This window comes from Hippocampus bargibanti, linkage group LG16, assembly GCF_051943395.1.
Source record: "Hippocampus bargibanti isolate YZ-2025 linkage group LG16, ASM5194339v1, whole genome shotgun sequence".
Lineage (NCBI taxonomy): Eukaryota > Metazoa > Chordata > Actinopteri > Syngnathiformes > Syngnathidae > Hippocampus > Hippocampus bargibanti.
The window spans coordinates 18,364,930-18,389,060 of record NC_142749.1 but is presented as its reverse complement, the minus strand read 5'-3'; the positions used below and the strand labels follow the sequence as shown (position 1 = coordinate 18,389,060).

Genomic DNA, 24,131 nt, shown 5'->3' with positions numbered 1-24,131 from the left:
AGCGGATAGCGAATATTAAATGTTATCATACAAGATTTCATTCAAGTAAATTGACTTTTTTTTTCCATTTTATATATATATATATATATTTTTTTTTACCGGGGAGGATTTTCACATTTTTTTTGTTAATTTCTCCTCATAACAAGCCGAAAGCTATTTTCAATTTCAATGCTTCATATACAGTTTTTTTCCTTATTATTATTATTATATTCATATGGCTTGATGACATTTTTTTATACTTTTCAGTCTGCAGACATCATAACCAGCCATTTTCCTCACACACACACACACTTTTGTACAGGTAACATCCGACTTACGACAGAGTTCCATTTCCGACCAAATGGTCGTAAGTTGAAATCCAGTCAAAATGTTCAATAGAGACTCGGAGGCTAAATGACTCGCAAACTCCCCCTTCTTAAAATGTTAAAAATAAGGTCTGGAGGTTGTGGTTGTAAGTACGGGTGGTCGTAAGTACAGGTTGGTCGTAAGTCGGATGCTACTTGTATTTTTTTTTTTTTTTTTTTTGCGTTTTCGCCACCCACCCCACCCACCAGCCAGAGTTTTGCAAGGAGCCGATATGGAGGTGGTGGCACCTCCGTGAGGGTGGACAACTCCCACAAGGCCTCGAAATCCTCAAAAATGTCCCGACAGGTGAAGCACAGTGAGCATTAAAAAAATGTAGTCCAATCTTTGTTTTTTTTTTATGCTCGTCTCGCTCTCGTTTGTCATCAAGTCTCAAAAAAACAACAACGTGAGCCTCCCCGAAAAAGAGAAAAGGAGGCCAAAGTCCAGCTCCGCTTGCGTTGGAAGAGAAAATGAGGGCGACGTCCATATTGGGAGGACAAAAACAAGGCAAATAATTGCAATTCTTATTTTTTTTTTTACATAACTCACACACACACAATTTCTTTTAAGACTGTCTCTACATTAACCCCCCCCCCCCCAAAAAAAAATGGAATCCAATTGGAGTAGAGGTGCTAATCAATAAGGGGGAGGGGTGAAAAAAGGGGGGCGGGAACAGGGAAATGGAAGCGATTTCAACATGAAACAAGATTTGCTCGAGCTTTTTTTTCTCTTCCCTGTTCCCTTTTGTCGATTTAAATACACATTCAAATGTTGCAGATGTCAACAGGAACCCCCCAAAAAACCCTAAATATCCTGCTCATGTCACCCACCCCAAGAATCCAGAAGCATTTTTAACATGTCAAGGAGTACATAGACGCGTGCGTAAGGCAAAAAAATACATCCGGCGACGTCATCATTGTTCAATTTTGACATTTGACCCCGCCCCCTACCGCCAAAATCCCGTGTCACTTCCTGTTTCTTCAAGTAATCCGGATTTATTGATTCCTTCCAGTCCTTGACGGATTGGATGAGTGAGTGATTGGATGGGATGTGTGAAAACAATATCAGGAAACGCCCCTCCCGCCCATAGCCCCGCCCCCTTTGCCTAAAAAAGGTCCAGGAAACTTCCTCCAATGGAACGCGGATGCGCTTTAGCATGAAGCTAAACGACTCGTAGCACTTGTAACAGGACCCCCCCCCCCCAAAAAAAAATGACACTTGGAAGACAATTTAAGCAAGTTTGGCAAGACGTGGTTAGACGGGTAGTGGGGGGGGGGTGTTTTTTTGGGGGGGGGGGCTACATCAAAACCATGAACGACAAGGCAACACTTAAATCAAGTCTCTTCCTATACCTTAGCTATTCGTTTTGTAGCATTTTTGGTTATTAAGCCCCGCCCCCCCATCCGAAAAAAATCCAGCTAATCAATTTTTTGTCAAGGCGCTTTGGTCCGAAAATTGTCTCCGGATGCCCCGCCCCCCCATTGAAAAAAAAAAAAATCCTTGAAAGGGAAAGAAACAAAAAGTGTGGTTAGATAACCATTAAAAAAATTAAACGAAAAATTCCACCTGGTGGACTGGTAACGATCTGCAAAGGAAAAAACCGTGTTTGACACCGCGTTGCTGGCTCGCTTACCTAAAAAAAAAAAAAAAAAAAAAAAAAAAAAAAATCACCCAAATTTTCCTCATCACGTCATGATATAGTTCCCCTTAAGCCTAAAAGTGAAGCGGCTCGGGAAGGCGGGGGGTAGTGATGCGGCTTTGAAGCCCCCCCCCCCCCCAAGTCGTGTTTTTTACTTGGTGTCGGGTTTGGCGTCATCCTTGACGGCGATGGCGGCGACGGGACTGGAGCCGCTGCTGTTCCGGCTATGCGGGCGACTGGAGGGATGCGAGGGGTGGCGGCGTCGCCCGTCCCCGCTGGACGAGTGTCTCCGGCGGCCGCCCTCCTCCATCGGCGGCTAAACGGGTGAAATTGGGACTCGTTTCAACTTTATTGATATTGATGCACAAGATGGTGGAAGAAGAAGGCTACGTTCCTCATCAAGTGTTTAATGCTGATCAAAGCGGCCACTCCATTCCATTAAGCCATCAACGACCATCACAAAGGTCAATAAAATGACTATTATACAGTACAGTTTATTTCTTTAATTACAATACCATAGCACATTTATTATACATAAAATAAGGTCTATTTTGTAGTAGTAGTTTTAAGGCTTAGAAAATTGTTTTATGGGGACCTGGGAACGGATTATTCTCATTTTAATGGTTTCCTATGGGAAATTAATGTTTTGGGACTCACACTTTTTGTCTGGCAACCAATAATAAAAATGGCGCCTGGAAGCTTCGCAGCCATAAAAATTTGCGTGGACCCTTCACACCCTGCCCACCACCTTTTCCAGCAAACAAAGTCAAAAAATAAATAAATTGGACTCACGTCGATTCTAAAGTCCTCCAGTCGCTTGAACTTTCCAAGACATTCCTGGAGTTTGGGCTCGATCTCCAAGGTCTTGGTTTTGGAATACTTGAGGAAGGCCCAGAACTTCTCCAGGCCGTACAGTTGACCTGCAGAAGCACCGACACAAATTCAACGACACTTTCAACCAATCGGCGATCAGTCGTAACGACGCCCCCCCCCCCCCAAAAAAAAAATAATAATAATAATAATTCAAAGTGGTTGGGTGCTTTTTTTTTTTTTTTAATAATAATAATAATAATACATTTCCTTTGTAAGTGCCTTTCAAAACTCTCACTCTCAGGTCAAAACTCTCAGTTCACTTTACAGTCACAGGGTAAGTTTTTTCTGTGGGTGAGCAGTGGCAGCCACATGCGCCAGCGTTCACTCAACCCGGAAGTAACTCAAATAGATAGAAAGCTAGCGAGCTAGCCAATTGATAACCAACAGATACTTAGCTAGATAGCCAGCCAGATAGCTAACAGCCGATCTATTAGCTATCTCTCCAGCTAGTTAGCTATCTGGCTATCTATGCAGCTAGTTAGCCAGCTATCTATTAGATATCTATTAGCTATCTAGCTGGATATCTATTAGCTATACATCTAGCTAGCTGGCTATCTGTCAGCTATCCACTAGCCGGCTAGCTGGTTAGCTGGCTATCCATTCGCATCTCACCGGACTCGTAGTCTTTCATGGTCTCTTCCTGGAAGTCCTTGAAGATATCCGGCCGGAACTTCTTCTCCAAACCGTAGCTGTAGTACCTAAACAGGCATTCCAAACCGTACCTGGAAGAGCAGACGGCGGGGTGTTATTTAAGCGGCGGCGTCCCCCCCCCTAACCACCTCCCTGTATCCCCTAACCACCTCCCTCTGCTCTCACCTGTATCCTTCTTTGCCGTCTTCCAGTACCAACTGGCGGAACTCTTCGTACATCTTCCTGTTGAAGTGATCCCGCAAGAAGAAGGACCAGAAGCGGAACAGCGTGTTCATCTCCTGGGATTGGCCGATCCCCAACCGCTTCCTCTCTGCGGTTCAATTAGCGGTTAGCCTGGCACACCGGTGACCCCCCCGCCCCCAGCGCCCGTCGAGTCGTCTTTACCGTTTAGGCAGCGTCGGCGGTACTTGTGGTAGACGTGCTGCGTGAAGCCGTTCTCCTTGAGCAACTCGTGGGAAGGGTGCTGGAACTTGGGCAGGGACTGTGGCGTGCAACCTACGTTGCCCAGGACCGGGGTGCCCTCAGAGGGGCTGGCGTTAGAGCTGGGGGCGGAGTTAAGAGTTATAATAATAATAATACATTGCATTTCTAAGCGCCTTTCAAAAGGGCACTTTACAGTCACAAGATCAGTTTTTCTGTGGGTGAGCAGCGGCAGCCACATGCGCCAGCGTTCACGCAACTCGGAAGTAAGTCAAATAGATAGAAAGTTAGCTAGCTAGCGAGCCAGAAAATAGACAACCAATCGATAGCCAGCCAGACAGATAGCCAACACATAGCAAATAGCCAGCCAGCCATCTAGCTGGCTAACTAGCTAGCTAGCCATTTGCTATACATCAGCAATCCAACCAGCCACCCATCATCTAGCTAGCCAGCCAACTTTCTAGCAAGTTAGCTAGGCTACGTGTAAGGCAAGTGTTACCTGACTGAGGCAGTTCGGGAACGGTGCTCTCGGGAATCCATCACCCAGCCCACGTGGCACTCCATGGGGGGGTTGGAACTGTGCCGGGTCTTGCGTTTCCTCGGGGTCTGGAGCGAATCAGAGGGCGGCCATGTTATAAAAATTCATTTCATTTCAAAGCGCCTTTCTAAACTCTCAAGGTCACTTTACAGTCATAGGATAAAGTTCTTCTGTGGGTGAGCAGCGGCAGCCACATGCGCCAGCGTTCACTCAAACCGGAATCACTCAAATAGACAGAAAGTTAGCCAGCTGGCTAATAGATAACTAATAGCTAGCTAATAGCCAGCTAGCTAGGTAGCCAGCTAGATAACTAGTTAGCAAATAGATAATAATAATAATTTAAAAAAAATCATTTATAAGCGCCTTTCAAAACTCTCAAGGTCACTTTACAGTCACATATAAGTTTTTTTCTTTGGGTGAGCAGCGGCAGCCACACGCACCAGCGTGCACTCAACCTGGAAGTGACTCAAATAGATAGCAAGCAAGCGAATAGATAGCTAATACCTAGCGAATAGATAGCTAAGATATAAAATAGCTAGCTAGCAAGGTAGCCAGCTAGATAGCCAGCTAGACAGCAAGCTAGCTAGCTAATAGATAGCAAATAGATAGCAAGCTAGCTAGCCAGCTTGGTAGCCATATTTCCCCCCATTTTCCCAAGCTGCATCTCACCTTGGCGTCAACGGGCCGACTTTCTTTGACCACGGGGTAGAAACGCGGCGTCATGGCGGCGTCTTTCCGATGAGGCGTGCGCGGCGTTCGGGGCGTGCGGTAGTTGGGCGACTCGGGCACGGTCGTCGGGAGCGACCGCGCTATCGACGACGGTTCGGGGGCGCCGAAGAGTTTGTTCGCCAAGGCGTCTGTCGGGACTGAAAGGGAAGGCGATGAGGTTGTGGCGGCCATTTGCAACAGGGTGAAAATCAGCTCTTACTTTGGTGGGGTTGCGGGGGGCCCGGGGGAACTTCCTGGTTGGGGTCGACGGGGGGTTCGGGGGTCAGGCAGTCGAATTCTTCGCGGCTGATCAGGTGAACCTTCTTGAAGTTCTCCACCTCTTGCTGAAAGATGATGGACAATAGAATCATTTCAAAATAAAAGACTAATTAATTATTCTTTGCTGTAATATCGAGGGCGGGGGGGGGCAAGCGCAGCTCAGGAACAGCTTGTGGAAAAAACTCACACGGGCAACTTCACGTTGTTGAGCGTCCATCTTTGCCTGAAGGCCCGTGGATGCCTGCTCCGTGCGCTTTATTTACTCAAACAAACCCTTCCACACAGAGCGAGACCGGCACGTGAAGGCCTCACAAAAGAGCCCCAAAACAAAAGGGGGGCGGGGGCTAAAACAAAATTCTCTGTTTCTACATCCAGAACACGCTCAAAAGCGAAGGAGAACGTTTTGGTTCCAGTGTTGTTTGTTAGCCTTTAGCGTGGAAACGCCTCCATTATAATGGAGGCCACAACGTGGAAGGTCTTGGAAGATACATTGACCGGCTAGCTTTGGTTCGTTTACGCGGAACCGTAGCACTCCCACAAAATAAATTCCAATAAATAAGAAAAATAGAAATAGAAAAAATAAGATAAAAAGAAATATTAAAAGTGAAATAAAAATTAAATAAACAAATACAAAAATAAAGGCTTTTTTCTCTTACACTGCACCATATCAGCCCCACAAATAAATAAATAGAATAAAATAAAATGAAAAATAGTAAAATAGAAAAATGAATATAAAAATAACTATAAACATAATTATTAAAAGTAAAATAAAAATGTAATAAACAAATACATAAAGACAAATAAATAAGGCTCTGGTTCTTTTACGCTGCAGCATAGCAACGCCCAAAATAAATAATAATTAAATAAAAATAGAAATAGAAAAATGTAGATAAAATTAAATATAAAATAATTATTCAAAGTAAAATAAAAATTAAATAAACAAATACATAAATACATAAAAAACAAGGTTTTGGTTCTTTTACGCTAGGCCTTAGCAACCCCCAAAATTAATAAAAATACATTAAATAAAAGGAAAAGTATATATAAAAATACATTTAAAAATGAAAATTAAAATAAATATTGAAATTAAAATCCAAATAATAAAAACATAGGTAAATAGATAAATAAATAAACGAATAATGAATACATAAACAAATAAATAAATGAATAATCAAATAAATAGATACATAAATGGGGTTCCCTTTTTGAGGGGCTTTGCGCCGAGGCAAAAAGTCCATTTAACATCGCAACAAAGGAGAAACGAGAAGCGTCGGTCGCGGGTGTTTAAAGGGTTGCCTCACCTTAATGGTGGCGTACTCGGGCTCGTAGGTGTCGTCCCACAAGTCGCGCTCGTAGTAGAAGAGCCCGTCGTTGATGACCTTGACCAGCTCGCTGGAGAGTTTGGCGCGGGACGTGTGGTGGCCCGTGCGGTCGCCGCCGGGGTGTTTGCGCAGGTAAGGTGGCGTCTGCGTCACGATCAAGATCTTGTTGACGTCGTGGTCGTCGATCTCGCCGTCCGAGTCCTCGTCCGACCAGTCGGTGAAGGTGTTGCGCCGTCCGTCCATCTGCTCCATCTCCTCGTCAAACATAAAGTCCAGCTCCTCGGGCTCGTCCTGCTCGCCGCTTTCCTACGTTTGGACACCAGCGGCGGATTAAAAAAAAAAAAAATCCCTTCCTTTTCGCAAAGCTAAACTAGCAGAGTCCCAAGCTATCTAGCTATCTAGCAATCAGCTAGCTAGGTTGCTAGTTAGCTACCTAACGAGATGGGTAGATGGCGAGTGAGCTAGCCATCAGATCCATCCATCCATCCAACTAGATAGCTATCTATTGATCAGCTAGCTAGCTAGCGAGATGGGTAGATGGGGACTTAGCTAGTTAGACGTCTAGTTAGCTAGCTATCAGATCCATCCATCCAGCTAGCTAGCTCTCTATCTATCCATCAGCTAGCTATCTTGCTCGTTAGCTAGCGAGATGGGTAGACGGCTAGTTAGGTAGTTAGATAGCTAGTTAGCTAGCTAGCTATCAGATCCATCCATCCATCGCTAGCGGACATTTTCACCTTATTTCCAGGTAGGGCGGGCGACGACGGCGAGCCACACCGGGGCGGCGGCAAGCGTCCGGCGTTGTCCTTTTCCCTCTGCTGCTGCGAAGACGGCGCCTGCGTTAGTTTGCCATCGAAAACGAAGATGGCGGTGAGATCAAATTGACAAAAAAAAACAAAATGGCGGAATGACGTCGCCCGACGAGGTCGTCACCTTCTCCGGGGTGACCTTGGGTCTGGCCGGCGAAGGTCGCGGCCTCTTCTTGACCTCGATCCAGGACTCGGAGTCGAGGTCGGGGAGGCTCGCCGAGAGACCCTTGGGCATGGTCTTCAGGTTGGAGGGCGCGTCAAATTCAGCTTTGGGGGGACGTTGGGTCAAAGTCGAGGAGACCCTGAAGGGAGAACCTGACACAAAATGGCGGCGGGTCTTCATTTTGGGTCACCATTGACAATGTTTCGCCGTGGTTCCTTCCTCACCGACGGGTTCCTCGGCGGGCTGCCGGGGAACAAACTCGGGGCAGTTGATGAGCTGCGAAAAGTCCGTCTGGTTCGGCACGCTCAGACCCGGCAGGGGCCACTTTTCGGGCTCCAACTTGCGACGGATCTTCATGTCCAGAACTTCTACCTCATTGCTGTCCTTCAGAGCCTGCCGGGAACGAGACGGCGGAGGAGACTAATTACACGGACGACGACAACGGATACAACATGTTGCTTCTTCACGCGGAGATCAGAGTTGTGAAAAATATCAAATCTCTCCAGTGATGTCAGAGAAGAGACATGAAGATGGCATCAGTTCTTCCGCGGGTTCTTTTGCGTAGCAGATACGGTAATACCTTGGCTTACGAACTTAATTGGTTCCCAGACAGAGTGCGTAAGGCGAAAAGTGTGTATCCCAAAAATTAATTTCCCATAGGAAACCATTAAAATGAGAATAATCCGTTCCCAGGTTCCCATAAAATGTATCAATAAAGTTGAGACGAGTCCAAATTTCTCTCTCTCTCGTCTGCCTGTCCCTTTAATGTTTAACACTCCCCTTCACTGATGCGTTTTTGACCAATCACGTGGCTTTAACCGAAGACTGGGGGCGGGGAATAGAGGACAAAAACATGTCGGCTGCCATTTTCTTGTCAGGAGAATGGGCTCTTTCGCCAACGACACATCACTCATTGTGGCATCTCTGTGTGTATCCCGAAAAATAGTTTGTATGCCAAGGTTAAATTTTCATAAATTTTACGTTCGTAAACCGAAAAGTTCGTAAGCCAAGGGGTTCGTAAACCGAGGTATTACTGTATGGGAAAAAAAAACATCCTTACTTCCAAGATGATGTTGACGTCGGTGGTGAGCGCCTGAACTCGGTGGAAGCTAGCAATGAGTCCGATGGGCAGGAACCCTTCCTGGTCCATCTTCCTCCGTAGGAAGAAATCCCGCTCCAGGTTGTCCAGGCTGAAGTAGTACTCGCTGCGGAGAAACAAGAAGCTCCTTTAGAACGCTGAAGAAACGACGCAAAAGCTACAAAAAAAAAAAAACAGCGCCGCAGATATCAGAGTTCAACTTGTGCTCTTCACGGTTATTTTTCATCAGAGAAGAGACATGAAAATACTCATCATTTCCAACCGGCGACAACTCGAAAGCTCCCCCCCCCTCCCCGAGCTCACATTTGCCTCTTGATGTAATCCTTGAGAAGGTCCTGGTCCACCGAGTACAAGTCGCTGCTGCTCATGTTGTCGTAGTAGTAGGTGACCGAATTGCTGAATTTCTGCCCGTAGGTTCCGTCTTTCGCGTCGTACGACTTGTAGGCTTGGTGGTAGTCGTAGTGGCCTGAAGGGGGGGGGGGCATGCTTAGAAATGACATTTTCTGCACCCCCAAAATATTTTTTTCAATGGGGTATATTATATAAGCACTCATAGAGTGATACCTGAGCGTACAAACTTAATTGGTTCCCAGAAAGTATGTGGAAGGCGAAAAGTTAGTCTTCCAAACATTTATTTCCCATAAGAAACCATTAAAATGAGAATAATCCGTTCCCAGGTCCCCATAAAACATCATTTTCTGCTCAATAAGCCTTAAAACTACACATTGACATGGACACCATGTTTTAAAATATCCAATAAAATGCTATAGCGCCATACCTCTGCCTCGCCCCCGCCCCCTGCCTCTCCCCCGGCCGCGTCCGCGTCCCCTGAAGCCTCCTCGGAAGGGGGCCCCCTCGCTCTTGACGCTGGACACCTCGTCGTGGTCGTCTCGCCACTCCCGCTCGTACTTGTGACTGTGCCAATCTGCGGCGACGCAAAATCAGCAAAAGGGGCCATTTTCTCATCGCGGGTCGACTTCCACAAAATGGCGGCGCTCACCTCGGAGGTCGTTCCTGGCGTTGGGCGGCAGGCGGGGGTTTTCGTTCTGCCGGCTGTTATTCCGGGATGCCGAACGCTCCCGGGGTCCCTCGATCATCAGGGGGACCCACTTCTGCTTGTTTCCTGCGTGAGGAAAATTGGCAATATGAAAGGCAAAGCCCTCTCGATGATGCTTATTATACCAAAATAAAGTTTTGTATCACTCATTGAGTTTCAAAGGTCAGATTTTGCTTGGACAAAAGTCTTGTCTCGTACAAAAGCAATGTAGAAATGATACACATCTATTTCATTTTGCATACACAAATATGCGACAATACCGTCAGAACATAAAGTTATGATGCCTTAGAAAAAGTATGAAGATCGTGTACGGCTCCCGTGAGCTTGGAGGACTGCATCCATACGTCTCGGCAATGACTCAATTAATTTATTGATGAAGTCATCGGGAATGGCAAAGAAAGCAGTCTTGCGGGACTCCCAGAGTTCATCAAGATTCTTCGGTTTCATCTTCCAAAGCTTCCTTCTTCATCTTAGCCCCGACATGTTGAATAGCGTTCACGTCTGCTGACTGGGCTGACCTATCCTGGAGCACCTTGACCTTCTTTGCTTTCTGGAACTTTGATGTGGAGGCTGAAGTATGAGAAGCAGCACCATCCTGCTGCAGAATTTGCCCTCTCTTGCGGTTTGGGATGTAAGGGGCAGCAAGATGGCAATGGGCAGCTTCTCATACTCAACGACCATCACAAAGGTCAATAAAACAACTTTATTATACAGTACGGTTTATTTCTTTCATTACACTCCCATAGCACATTTATTATACACAAACTAATGTATATTTTGTGTAGTTTTAAGGCTTATTTAGTAAAAAAATATTTTTTTATGGGGACATGGGAACGAATTATCTCATTTTTAATGGTTTCTTATGGGAAATAAATGTTTGGAAGACACACTTTTCGCCTCACACACACTTTCTGGGAACCAATTAAGTTCGGGAGGTGAGGTCAGCCACAGAAAAACTGATCCTGTGACTGTAAAGTGTCCTGGCGAGTTTTGAAAGGCGCTTATAAATGAAATGGATTATTATTATTATGATTATCATCACTGTATTTGTTAAGGTTTTTTGCAGGATTGCGGCCGGCCAGCAGGAGGCGTGCACGATCTGCCGGAGGCGGGCGACCGCCAGGGAGGACAAACAAGGGAATGACACAGCTATTTTCAAGTGACGTGGCGCTCTGCTTGCTTTGGCTGCAAATCCGAACGAGGGGGAAGATGGAAGCCAAACAGGAAGTTGGCGGCTAACAACGTAGCGTAGCGCCGCATTTGTCATTTGGATGGGATTTTGTTTTTTAAAAAAACGGACCTTTTTTCTTCTGGCCATTCTTGTGGGATTCGTCGTCTCCGTTCTTTTCCTCGCCGGAGTCGTCCGACTTGTTGGTCTTGAGGTTTTCTTTGCTCTCCTCGTTGCTGTCGCGCTTCTCCTTGGTTTCCTTCTTCGTGGAGGTCTTCTTGTGGGCCTGCTGGGAGGACAGGTTGATGTTAGAAGAGAAGCAGCTTTCCCCACCGAGTGGACTCTGCGTGACCTGGTCCGTTAGCGGGCTAACGGTACCAACAGCAAAAAATGGTTTCCCCCCCCTCTTGTTTTGTTCAATTGAAAATAAATAAATGAATACAGGTAAAAACCGACTTACGACCGAGTTCCGTTCCGACCAAACGGTCGTAAGTCAAAATGGTCGTAAGTCAAAATCCATTCAAAATGTTGAATAGAGGCTAAATGACTCGCAAACTCCCCCCAGCTATTAAATGTCTAGCTGGCTGGCTATTAGCTATTTATTAGCTACCCATTAGCTAGGTGGCTAGCTATTGGCTGTCTAGATGGCTGGCTATTAGCTGTCTAGTTTCCTGCAAATTTCCCAATTGTGGGACGAATAAAAGTTTTCTGATTCTGATTAGCTAGCTAGCTATTAGCTATCTAGCTGACTGGCTGTAAGCTGTCTAGCTGGCTATCTATTAGCTAGCTGGCTAGCTATTAGCTGTCCAGCTGGCTGGCTGTAAGCTATCGGCTATCTGGCTATCTATTCGCTATCCATTAGCTAGCTATTGGCTGTCGAGCTGACTGGCTGTCAGCTCTCTAGCTGGCTAGCTGTTGGCTATCTATTAGCTATTGATTTGCTATCCTTAGCTAGCTACCTCTCTATCTATTTGAGTTACTTCGGGGGTTGCGTGAACGCTGGCGCGTGTGGCTGCCGCTGCTCACCCACAGAAAAACTGATCCTGTGACTGTTAATTGACCTTGAGAGTTTTGAAAGGCGCTTAGAAAGGAAATGGATTATTATTATTATGATGAAGGTACACAACATTCGTGCCCACACGCACCCCCACAAAAACCATATTATGGGACAACTACACCCCCTTTTTCCATACGAACGAACGCAAAGTTGCTCATTGAACTCCAACGCAATTGACACTCAAACGGACGGCGTGGATTAGCGCCTAGCTAGTGCAATTTCCCAACACAACAGAGATTAAGTCCAACCGCGGCGTGCGTCCACGAGCCGTAATCCGTTAAAACCGGCTCAGGCTTGGAAGGGTGAATAGAAGGAATAGAAGGAATGGAGTTAGGGGGTGAGGAGAAACGGGCAATGGCTTTTAACGATGGACAACTTTGGAGGAGGTGAATCGAGATAGCCTTGAACTTTACCTTCTTAGGCGACGCTTTATTTGGATTACTGATATTAGCTATTACTGAGATTAGACAGAATAAGAAGTTGGGCTGCCTTTGTGTCATGCTAGCCTGACCTGACGCTAGCTAGCTAGCTAGCAAGATGTCTGACAGATGAAGAGTTAGTCTGAAAACATGCAGAAAACTCTTCCAGAGTTCGACACTCAACAATTTGAATACTGCTAACGGTTTCTCTCGACACATCGGCGGCGGAGCTTCAAGCTAATCGTATACGAGGGGGCTAGCGGGCGTCAACGGGCTAGCGTTTACGAGGCTGCCGGTTGAAACTTACAGTGGATCTCCACGAGTCTTTGCCCTGCCTGACAGTCGGCGGGCAGGACACGGTCCGTGTCACTGCCTCGATCTGAACAGAGGGAGGGGGGGCAAGGGTGGGAAGAGCATTTTAGAAGACACAATGACGTGGACAGAGACTAACACACACACAAAAACAAATAATCTAAATAAATAAAAACAGATTGTTGACAGGCACAAATGAAATGGTGGGGACAAGATGGCGATAGGCGGGGTTTAAATCTAACATGGCTGCTCCACATTGTTTACTTTTGGGCGATTAGCTTGAGGATTAAGGTAAGCGGCGCTCGGTATGCAAATGGGTCGTCGTGTGGTGGGATGGTGGAGAAAATGTCAAAAAAAAATAAACAAAGGAACGAGGGGGAGGGGCAGGGGCGGCGGAATTTGGTTGAGAAACAATGCGAGCGCCCGAGCAACAAACCTCAAGTATTAGCGAGCTAGATTTCTATCTATTTGAGTTAGTTGTGGGTTGAGTGAAGGCCTAGCTAACTATCTGTTAGCTATCCATTAGCTATCTAGCTAGCTATCTATTAGCTATTTATTAGCTAGCTAGCTTTCTATCTGAGTTACTTCCGGGTTGAGTGAGGGCCTAGCTAGCTATCTGTTAGCTATCTATTAGCTATTTATTAGCTAGCTAGCTTTCTATCTGAGTTACTTCCGGGTTGAGTGAGGGCCTAGCTAGCTATTTGTTAGCTATCTACTAGATAGCTAGCTTTCTATCAATTTGAGTTACTTCCGGGTTGCGTGAACGCAGGCACGTGTGGCGGCCGTTGCTCACCCACAGACAAAACTTCTCCTGTGACCTTGAGAGTTTTGGAAAGGTGCTTAGAAATAAGTATGCACCGCGCAGCTAAAAAGAAAAGACGCTAGCTCCAAGATCAACCTTCTCATTAGCGTGCACGCAAGTCCTGTTACGTGACGCTCGGACACCCCCCCCCCCAAAAAAAAAAAAATAGCACCGGCGTCACCGATCTGGGGGTGCGGGGGCCCCGTCCCTAAAAGGACAAACCCTCCCAAGCGCCATTAATACCGGCTTCCGATGATGCCAACCCACATTTTGCTCCCGCGCGCTAAATTAGGGCGCCAAGTCAATCCGGGGAATCAGAAATAGCTAACGGCTACATTGAAGCAAAAGGTGAGGAGGGGTCACCGCTGAGAAGCCCCCCCAAGCTACAGCTGTTTCATGCTTTGACGTCGATATTATGCAACACGGAAGCACGTCGGGAATGCCGCCGCCGCCGCCGCTGTCGCCGCCGTCGCCGCCGTCTGGCTATTTTGTGAGCGAGCACACGACAGATTTCGAGTGACGATTTGTCAAGAACGTTAACAGTTGGAGCCTCGTCGCGCCATGAATAACAATAAGAATAAGAAATGTAGAGCACTGGTGTCAAAGTCAAGGCCCGGGGGCCAGATGTGGCCCGCCACATCATTTTATTCGGCCCACGAAATCAAATCAAGCATGTCAAGTGCCATGCTCATCTATCGAGCTAGCTATCTAGCTATCTATTCCGCTATCTGGCTAATCCCTTACTCCACAGGTGTCAAAATTAAGGCCCGGGGGACAAATGTGGCCCGCCACATCATTTTATTCGGCCCGCGATAGCAAATAAGGCACGTCGAGATCCATGATGCTAGCTAAAGCCTGCACCAAAATGTTGCATTTAAACCACAATAACAGTCATTTTAACTACAAATTTGAAAACAAGTTATTCATTAACTCATTGACCGAAAACTCCTCTATCGTTCTAAAATGGTTGTCGATGATCACAGAGTTCAGCGCTACGCTACGCTAACGGAGCCAAGAAACCATCCGAGGTCCAGGTCCGAGCACCACAAAAAAAAAAAAAAAAAAAAAAAAAAAAAAAAACCACCCACCTGCATGTCTTTGGTTGCGATTTCCCCCGGTGTGGGCCAACTGTTGGTGTCGCCAAAGTCTCCGACCTGAGCAACGCAGCAAAAGTTTGTTATCAAGCGCCCGAAAAAGACACTAGTGCAGTTGAGAAATGTTGGAGAAGCTCCAATTGAAAAGAAATCCGTTCATACCTTGCCTCCACGTCGAGCTTTGGGAGGGTTGCCTGCTCTCACCACCTTGGCGGGACCGCTTAACTCTGCGGAAACAAGATGGAGGCGTTCAATTCACAAATACGGTCATACCTCAACTTACGAACGCTTTCGATCACCAACTTTTCAACTTACGACCATTAAATTCGCGGGTATATAGTCTTGGCTGACGAACTAGTTTTTGGTGGATGAACGAAACCACACAGCGCCACAATTTGATTCTGGAGCAAGGCAGTTTGTAAAGGAGTATCCTGGCGTGATGTCACCAACAAGTGGGCGGGATCTTCTGGAACTCGCCATTTCCAAAGTCATTTTGAAGCAGTTTTGGGACACTTGAAGTCATTTTTGTTGTCCTTTAAGAAACCTTCTTGGAGTAAATAAAGTTGTTTCTTCATCAGCTTATCAGGCTCAATCATTCCCCACATTCCAAGGAAAAATACAAAATGGAAGAGGGGGGGGGGGCTAGCTTTCAATAATCCGGCGCGGAAATAACAGGAAACTCGTTTTCCGGACGCGTACAATGAGTGTCGGGCAAAGGGGAGTTTGATGCACCGGGTTGATTTTTTTTTGTTTTGGGTGCTACTACCGCTGCTATTATGAGTCACTCGGGACATCGGTGACAAAGTCACTCCGAAAACCTGTTTTCACGCAGAGTCCCGCCCTCAAAGATGCTAATCAAGCATTTGGGCATGAAAATGAAAAATAATGGACTGAGAAAATAGAATAAAATGATATTTTAGTGCAAAGGGGTCCGACAATGTAGCCTAGGTGTCCAAGTAAAGGCCCGGGGCCCAAATCTGGCCCACCACATCAATTTATTCGGCCCGCGAAAGCAAATTAGACTTGTGAAATTTCATACCTATCTATCGAGCTAGCAAATGTAGCCACAAGTGGGCACAAGCCAGTGTCTTATTGTGCCGGTCCCAAGCCCAGATAAATACAGAGGGTTGTGCCAGGAAGGGCATCCGATGTAAAAAAAAAAAATGCGAAAACAAATATACGAATCTATCAAGCTAACTAGCCAGCGAGCTAACTCGCGATCGAGGGCGCTATTTCTATTCAGCTAGCCGACCAATCCCTGACATGTGTACGGGAGGGGTGGAAGATTCTAATTGTTGTCCGCCAGAAGCTAGCTCAAACAGGTGACGTTCAAAAAAGACAAAGCGACGCCGCTGGAAAAAGGATGACGGCAGCGCCGAACATCCGCGGCAAAAGCAGCAGCACGCCGACCGCGCTAGCAACCAGCGCACATTCCACAACGCGGCGGCCAACAAACGAGAGCTCTGTCCCACCGAATCCCGCCGCGTCTCGGCTTAGAAACGCCGCAAATAAACTTGGCCCGATAACGCTGCGCGACTCCGGGTGCCGAAAAAGCGCTGGCCAGACCTCTGGCAATGTTTTTTCCCTTCCACGATTCGGCAGCATTTGCCTTTTGTCCATGTTAGCGCTTTGGTCTAGCTTCAGCTGTTGTTAAAGCGCTATAGAAATCAATATGTATTGTATCGGATTTCGTACATCTGCCCCCATTTCAAGATCAGATAACTCCAGACCCATACAACTTAGGAATTAACTCCTTTTTTTCTGATGAAAGAAGAGCGTCTAAGGTTTCTTACACTGCATTGAATGTTTATGTCCTACTAAAAGTTCAAATGGAGTATATAATTAATAATAGTTATATAAACATAAGCTCTCTATTTGTATCTAGCTGGTTAGCTAGCTCCCTATCTGCTATCTAGCTGGCTAGCTATGTCTCTAGCTAGTTATTAGTTATCAATTAGCTAGCTAACTTTCTACCTATTTGAGTTATTCAACTATTTAGCTAACTATGAGTTATCTATTAGCTAGCTAACTTTCTATCCAGCTATCTCGTTGGCGAGCTAGCTAGCTCTCTATTTGCAATCTAGCTGGTTCGCCATCTATTTAGCTAGTTATTAGTTATCTATTAGCTAGCTAACTTTCTACCTATTTGAGTTATGCAACTATCTAGCGAGCTATGAGTTATCTATTAGCTAGCTAACTTTCTATCTATTTCTGGTTTGAGTGAACGCTGCCGCGTGTGGCTGCCGCTGCTCACCCACAGAAAAAACTTATCCTGTGACTGTAAAGTGACCTTGCGAATTTTGAAAGGCGCTTAGAAATGAAATGTATTATTATAAACGTTGGAACGTGACCCCCCCCCCAAAAAAAAAAAAAAAACCAGAAAGTCAATGAGTTACAACGGCACGTGATGACATGGCTGTCGTCACTTCTCATTTATTTGCCTTTTGCAGACAAAGGGGTGCAAGAATTCAACAGCGTTTCAAAATGGCCGTGACGACTGGGGGCACGACCTTCAGTCATGAATTGGGTTTCTTAACCCCCCCCCCCCCCCTCCGACTCCCCACTACCCCCAACCACCCCTTAGCAAGCGTTCATTGCACTGATAATGACTCACATGCTAATCCAATCAGTTAGCAGCGTAGTTAAACATTAGCCCAACATTTGGGCTTCCGCGCTTTAAAAAGCACAAAATTAGACTCAGATTTTATTTTGAAAACCTCTTGAATGGAAGACTCGTCGATATTGATACCGAGTCGTCCGGACACGCCATCGGCGTAACCGGCCCACACCCTCTCGAGCTCTATCGCCAAACGCAGACTCGGCCTGCGGCAGATAAAGCCGCTTGAGTTGAATGGCTCGCCGCAGACAGCTGATAGTTAGCGGCTGCGCAAAAGGTGCAGCCCAATGATGTCATCAAAATGGAGAATTGACACGTTTGTCTTTGGAGTTACGACATTAAGCTAACGTGGAATTAGCACTGTTGGCGAATTTCAATTTTGACCACATACTTATAATAATAATAATAATAATAATATGTTTCATTTCTAAGCGCCTTTCAAAACTCTAAATGTCACTTTACAGGTCACCGGATACGTTCTTCTGTGGGTGAGCAGCAGCAGCCACACGCGCCAGCGTTCACGCAACCCGGAAGTAACTCAAATAGATAGAAAGCTAGCTAGCTAGTAGATAGTCAATAGATAGCAAATAGTCAGCCAGCCAGACACCCAGCTATGTAGCTAAAGTTAGCTAGCTAGCTCATAAATAACTCAGTCATCTATCTAGCTATCTGTCTGTCTAGCTGTCTGGCTATCAGTGTTTCTATCTATCTAGCTAGCTATCTATCTGTCTGTCTAGCTGGCTAGCTGTCTGTCTAGTGTCTAGCTAGCTGTCTGTCTGTCTAGCTAACTGTCTGTCTGTCTAGCTAGCTATCCGTCTGTCTAGCTAGCTATCCGTCTGTCTGTCTGTCTAGCTATCTGGCTATCTGTCTGTCTAGCTAGCTATCTGTCTAGCTATATGTCTCTCTGTCTATCTTTTGGCTAGCTTTCTATCTATTTGAGTTACTTCCAGGTTGAGTGACCGCTAGCTAAAATAAACGCCATATCGTAACACCCTCACTGCACATATAAAATTAAATATAGTATAGCACATCCATCCATTTTATGATCGGCTTTATCCTCACAAGATTCGCCAGGGGGTTGGGGGTGGGGGGGGGGGCGCCGGAGCCTCTGTCAGCTGACTTTGGGCAGTACACGGGGTACATCCTGAACTGGTTGCCAGCCAACCGCAGGGTACACAGAGACGAATATTTGTACGTACTTAGGCACGCCTACGGCCAATTTCAAGACTTCCATTAACCTGCCATGCTTCTTTGTGGAATGTGGGTGGAAACCGGCGCAGAACATGCAAACTCCACCAGGGTTTCGAACCCTAAGCGCTCGGCACCGTGACTGACTACGAAGTGCAACAGTAATCCTTTGATCGGCGCGAATGATGGCGCTATAAAAAAAACACCAATCCCATTAATCGCTTCGGCTCCATCGAACAATCCCCTGGGACGCCGGTTTTATGTGCCGCTGTACCGTGCGCTAGCACCTCCATTACTGTAGAGACATCCAGGAACTCAGGATATTGTTTTAGATTGGGTCGACGTACGAACGAAAGCTATCCGTTTGTTCACTACCTATGTCACACCCCTCATTATTCATTCCGTTTTTTTTGTCTGCTAATTTTTATAATAAATATACATTTCATTTACAAGCACCTTTAAAAACTCTCATGGTCACTTAACAGTCACAGGATAAGTTTTTCTGTGGGTGAGCAGCGGCAGCCACATGCGCCAGCGTTCACTCAAATAGATAGAAAGTTAGCTAGCCAGCTAGCTAATAGATGGCTGGTTAGAAAGCTAGCCAGCTAGCTAATAGATGGCTGGTTAGATAGCTAGCCAGCCAGAAAGCTAATAGATAGCAAATAGATAGCTAGCTAGGTAGCCAGTCAGAAAGCTAATAGATAGCAAATAGATAAAATGCCCGTGGAGAAGCGGACTGGTTTCATCTGAAAGCTTTTTTAGGAGCCGCTTAAAATAAAATTGACAGAAGAAAATGAAGGTAACATATCTGTCTGAGCTCACTCTGACTCTTGTCCAAAATAAACAATAATAACAAAAAAAACAAATAAAGAGTGTTACATTGGGACTATAACAAAAAGGGAACAATATACATAGCTATCGAAGTATCTGGATTCTATTTAACATTTGAATTTACACGTCATTCCTATCAAGTATCCAGAATGTGCTAATTTGTGTATTGTCTCGGTCTCAAGTGACCAGTGACCGAAAAAAATCCGAGTCCAGATGTCAAAACACAAGTCAGCGAATATTTCTAGTGTATTCGGCGATGCTGCAACGGCGATTTTACGTGCAAAGTTCATCAAACTTGGAAGCGGAATAACTCAAATAGATACGCTTCGTGAAACAGCTGGACGATTCCAACACAAGCGGCAGCGTGGCGTGGGGGAAGACAAATGGCTGAAAGACACGTTGTCTTTCCACATGCCAGCCCCCTTCGGAAGGTTTAAAAACGGTTTCTTCTCCGATCAGCACTACTTTGTGCGGAAGAAAACGACTCACGACCCATTCCCGTTTTTTAAAGACACGTTTCTCACCACGACGTGTCGCGTTCGTGAGCGAAATACGACGACTTGCACGCAGCCTTGTTAGCATCGCCGGCTAACCGGTAGCCTGGAAGAGGTCGTCGACTTAAAGGCCACATGACAGCCCCCGCAACTAAACAAGAGGGGGGCTAACAAACGACGCCATAGACAACAAAACAGGGGAGGTCGATTGCAACAAGGGGTTCCTTTAGCTAGCTAGCTCGTGTAGGCTAGCGTGTCTTCCACACGTGCGGGGAACACGTGATGTCTCATAACAAATCCGCTGGTCTTTTTGAGACGATTAAATAGTTGAATCGTCGAGGGATAGCAATAAATTTGAGAGGTTTTAAGACGGGGAGGTCGTTTTTAGAGTAGAGTGCCAATGAGAACAAATGTTTGGGGCGGCTAAACTAGGCCTGTGCTATTGTTAGCCAGGGCGGGCGTCTCCACTTTTTTTTCTGGCGTAAATTCACTTTTAAAGATGGCCACCTAAGCACCCACGACCACTCGAGCTCACCCCGCGTGACAGTTAGTTGAATTCAACGCGGTGTCATTCCCGATTAAACGTCCACTTTATCGATTTTGCTTGCACGGTTGTGACGTTGCACTTTTACGCATCACAACTTTTGAGGCCAAACAATAAATAACTAAATAATCGAACAAGTCATTTCTCGAGGTGCGCGCGTGAAATGGCGTCGTGGGCGCAACGGGACACCCCGTGATAATAGTTGAGAGACCCTAGATTCCAGGAATAGACTCCCGGAGTGGGGAAGGGGCTGCATGCATGCGATTAGATCCAGTAGGGCTTGACATTTAAAACAAAATGAACGCGACCTGGTCCACCTGCCGGATTGACCCACGCACACGCGAGGGGGAGAAATCTGAGTGGTTTTTAGGGGGGTGTACCCACCGTGATGTGCTTGTCCGTTCACGCTGACCACGGTCACCGCGTTCATTTTCCTAGTCCACGGGTTCACCTTGGGCGGGGGGGCCTCCGTAAACTCCTTCCGGCCTTTCCCGTCATCCTCCCCGGCGTTGACTGCGCTGTCACAGCCCCCCTCGTCGCCCTTCGCGTCCCGCTTGGGGCTTCCGGAGCTCCGCCCGTGCCCGCTGGCGTCGCCGCTGCCGGGCTCGGGCTCCTCCTCCTCGGTCACACTCCCAGCCCGGCCCCGCTTGGCCCCGTCCAGCTCCGGTTGGCCGCGGCTCACTTGGCCCCGCTCCTCCGCGTTGATAAGCGGGTTGCCCGGTAGGAGAGTCTCCACCTGAGTGGCCATTTGCAAACGCCGCGAGCGGTTCTCCCACCCGCTACGAGATTAGCCAGTCCGCTCCTCCTCCTCCTCCCCCTTCACCCCCCGGTCCGAATGCGGTCGAAGGGGAAAAGTGAAGTTGATCGGAGGGAGTGTGGCGCTCCTCCGTCGAGCTTAGACGAACCGAGCTTCGGTCCAAGACGCGGACACGTCCACGGTTGTTTCAAACATGAACGAAATCCCAAAAGATCCCCGTCCGATAGGCCTTACGGCGGGGAGAACAACCCTACCTCCGCCGATAGCAGCAATATGGTCGCTCTCCACCACGCGATTCCAGGGGGCGCGCACGTACGTCGTCGTAAGGTCGGGCGCGCGCATCAGTGGCACGTCATAAGAATGCTGCGTTCATTGTTTTCTGGTGAAAAGAAATCGCGGTTTGAAACATCAAAACATTTGAATAGAAATCGATTCAAATTTGAAACGCTTTTATGTATATATCGTAACTGAAACTTTAAATTAGAAGTTCTACAACCAGACTGATACCACGTAATCGTGTTGAACAAATAGTTTTTTATTTGAAAGTGTATTTTACTCAAAGGGCGAACGCACGCGACAACAAAGCTTTCAAACACATCACAGTAATGCCATATTCAGGGTACTCAGGTAAAAATAATGTGTTTTCCCCCAGTTTCCATAGCTTCATTTTTGCACATTCTTTTCTATTTTGAAACCCTGCTTTCACCAATGCCGTTTTTAACATTTTAAACAACCTTTACAAACTTTTTGTTATTAAATACTAAACATAAATTAACGTCGAACGGCGTTAATAGCCATTTGTATTTTTCCTCTTCTGCCCAACCAAACCTCCGTTGTTTTTTTGAATTTCTCACGTCTTTAAATGACTTTAATCACCTAAACCCCAATCGCAAAAAGTTTGATGACACAACATATTGGGAATAGGTGAAATCTTTGTCGGACGTTGACCGAATAAACAAGCACAGAGTTGACGTATCTGAAGTAACGTGTCCTTGAACGCCTCTTCGGTGAGTCCCCTCCCCCCTGAACTAACTTGCACGTGTCCACGCCGTGTGCGTATTTGTCTTAAAGTTACACTATATTCTTGTTTCCGTGTCTTGATGTCGTAGTTTGTCATCGCCAATAACATAATGAACACAAAACCTCTTGTCGTGCTCCATTGGATGCACTACAAAGAGCGTCAAAAAAAAGTACAATTTAGTCATGGGTTGATGTAATACAATATGTAATGTCCACGAGGTCAATGGTGCCGTTCCATTTAGAGGCAGTGGTTGAAGGATAGCAAAGAAATCAAAGTCACGTGACTTAAAACACACTTAAAAAACTCAATTAACTCTTTGACAAGGTTTCTTCAGCCGTCATCTGTACTTCTTTGAAGGTGTTGGACGTTTCGCTTCTTATCCGAGAGGCTTCGTCAGAAAACTAAAATTTGCTGGTAGCTTTGGCCCTATATATATATATATATATATATATATATATATATATATATATATATATATATATATATATATATATATATATATATATATATATATCCCTGCTGTCCAGACTCAGCATAACTAATCCTGTCGCCTAAGAAGTCTGTTGTAGGAACCAAATTGAACCTCATCCCACCATGGAAATTTAGTAATGGGTTTTGCTGTTTTATCGCCATGATGGTGAGAAGTTCAATTTGGATGGTAAAATAAGCTATTTTCATAAAACAGCAAAAACCCATCACTAAATCGCTATGGTGGGGTGAGGTTCAATTTGGATCGTTCCTACAACAGACTTCCTCGGCAACATAGGCTTAGTTATACTTCTGAGGTGATACCAGGGCAAATGGGACAATCAGGCCAGTCATAGACCCCATCATGTTCAGTGCTTTATTGTTGACACTTGATTTCTGTGTGGATTGTTCATATGATAGCTTAGTTCCATCAGAAAGGACTAGTTGACGACAACAAAGACGGCCAATGGCGGCTAATCAATAATCACCGTTAGGCTACAAGTACGCTTCAGATCCAGGTTGTTCCTTTTCCCGTCGAGGGCCCCCTGGCCGGCAAAAAAACTCGCCCAGGGACTGTATGGTGGCGCGTTATGCTTCTTTGTGTGCGAGCGCTCCAGGGACATGTAAAGCTGGGTGCCATTGTCCGCCACGCCGCCCCTTTTTGGGAGTCGTAATCGCCAATGAAAACACAACAAGTCAGCAGCTGGTCAGCAAGTTGAAAGCCACTAAATGGCACATTTGCCCAGTAAGCACCAGCAGGTCGGGTTCGGGGGGGCACACTGAACTCCCACCGCGACCCAAAATTAAATTATAAATTGTGGACGGTGGCTAGCTTTGTCTCACTGAAAACCAAGGCCCGGTGCTAGCATGAAAGGGACTCTTGTATGTGAGAGTGCATGTGTGTGTGTATGTCTGGCTGCTTGTTGGCTGTCTATTATTGTATTGTATTGTATTGTATTGTATTTGCCTTTATTAGTCTCGCAGTGGAGAAATTTACATTTCACAGCAGCAAAATTATGAAAGAAATTATTAGCTATTTATTAGCTATCCGTTAGCTAGCTTGCTGGCTGTCTAGCTGGCTGGCTGTTAGCTGTCTAGCTGGCTGGCTGTTAGCTGTCTAGCTGTATGGTTGTTTGCTATCTGCCTAGCATTAGCTATTGATTAGCTATCCATTAGCTAGCTAGCTACTTTTCTTTCTATTTGATTTACTTCAGGGTTAAGTGAACGCTGGCGCGTGTGGCTGCCGCTAAAAAAACGTCATGTAGCTGGCTAGCTACATAGCTAGCCAGCTATATGGCGTTTTTTTTTAATTTTATGTTACTTCCGGGTTGAATGAACGCTGGCACGTGTGGCTGCCACTGCTCACCTGCAGAAAAAATATCCCTCAGCCAAACCTGTATTGTAAATGTGTGTGTGTGTGTGTGTGTGTGTGTGTGTGTGTGTGTGTGTGTGTGTG

General features: G+C 46.1%; 1 protein-coding gene across 1 annotated transcript; it reads right to left on the bottom strand.

Annotated features, from left to right (window-relative positions):
• Positions 1-74: 74 nt before the first annotated feature.
• On the bottom strand, positions 75-21,488 carry larp1 (La ribonucleoprotein 1, translational regulator). Its single transcript, XM_089016414.1, is given in 21 exon segments — positions 75-1,978; positions 2,140-2,300; positions 2,777-2,904; positions 3,470-3,579; positions 3,674-3,818; positions 3,893-4,050; positions 4,428-4,534; positions 5,136-5,389; positions 5,392-5,518; positions 6,755-7,081; positions 7,513-7,611; positions 7,709-7,899; positions 7,972-8,140; positions 8,808-8,952; positions 9,150-9,312; positions 9,625-9,969; positions 11,204-11,360; positions 12,855-12,926; positions 14,750-14,815; positions 14,918-14,982; positions 20,814-21,488. Coding segments are annotated over 21 exon segments (3,357 nt in total). The 5' UTR covers positions 21,178-21,488; the 3' UTR covers positions 75-1,974.
• Positions 21,489-24,131: the final 2,643 nt, after the last annotated feature.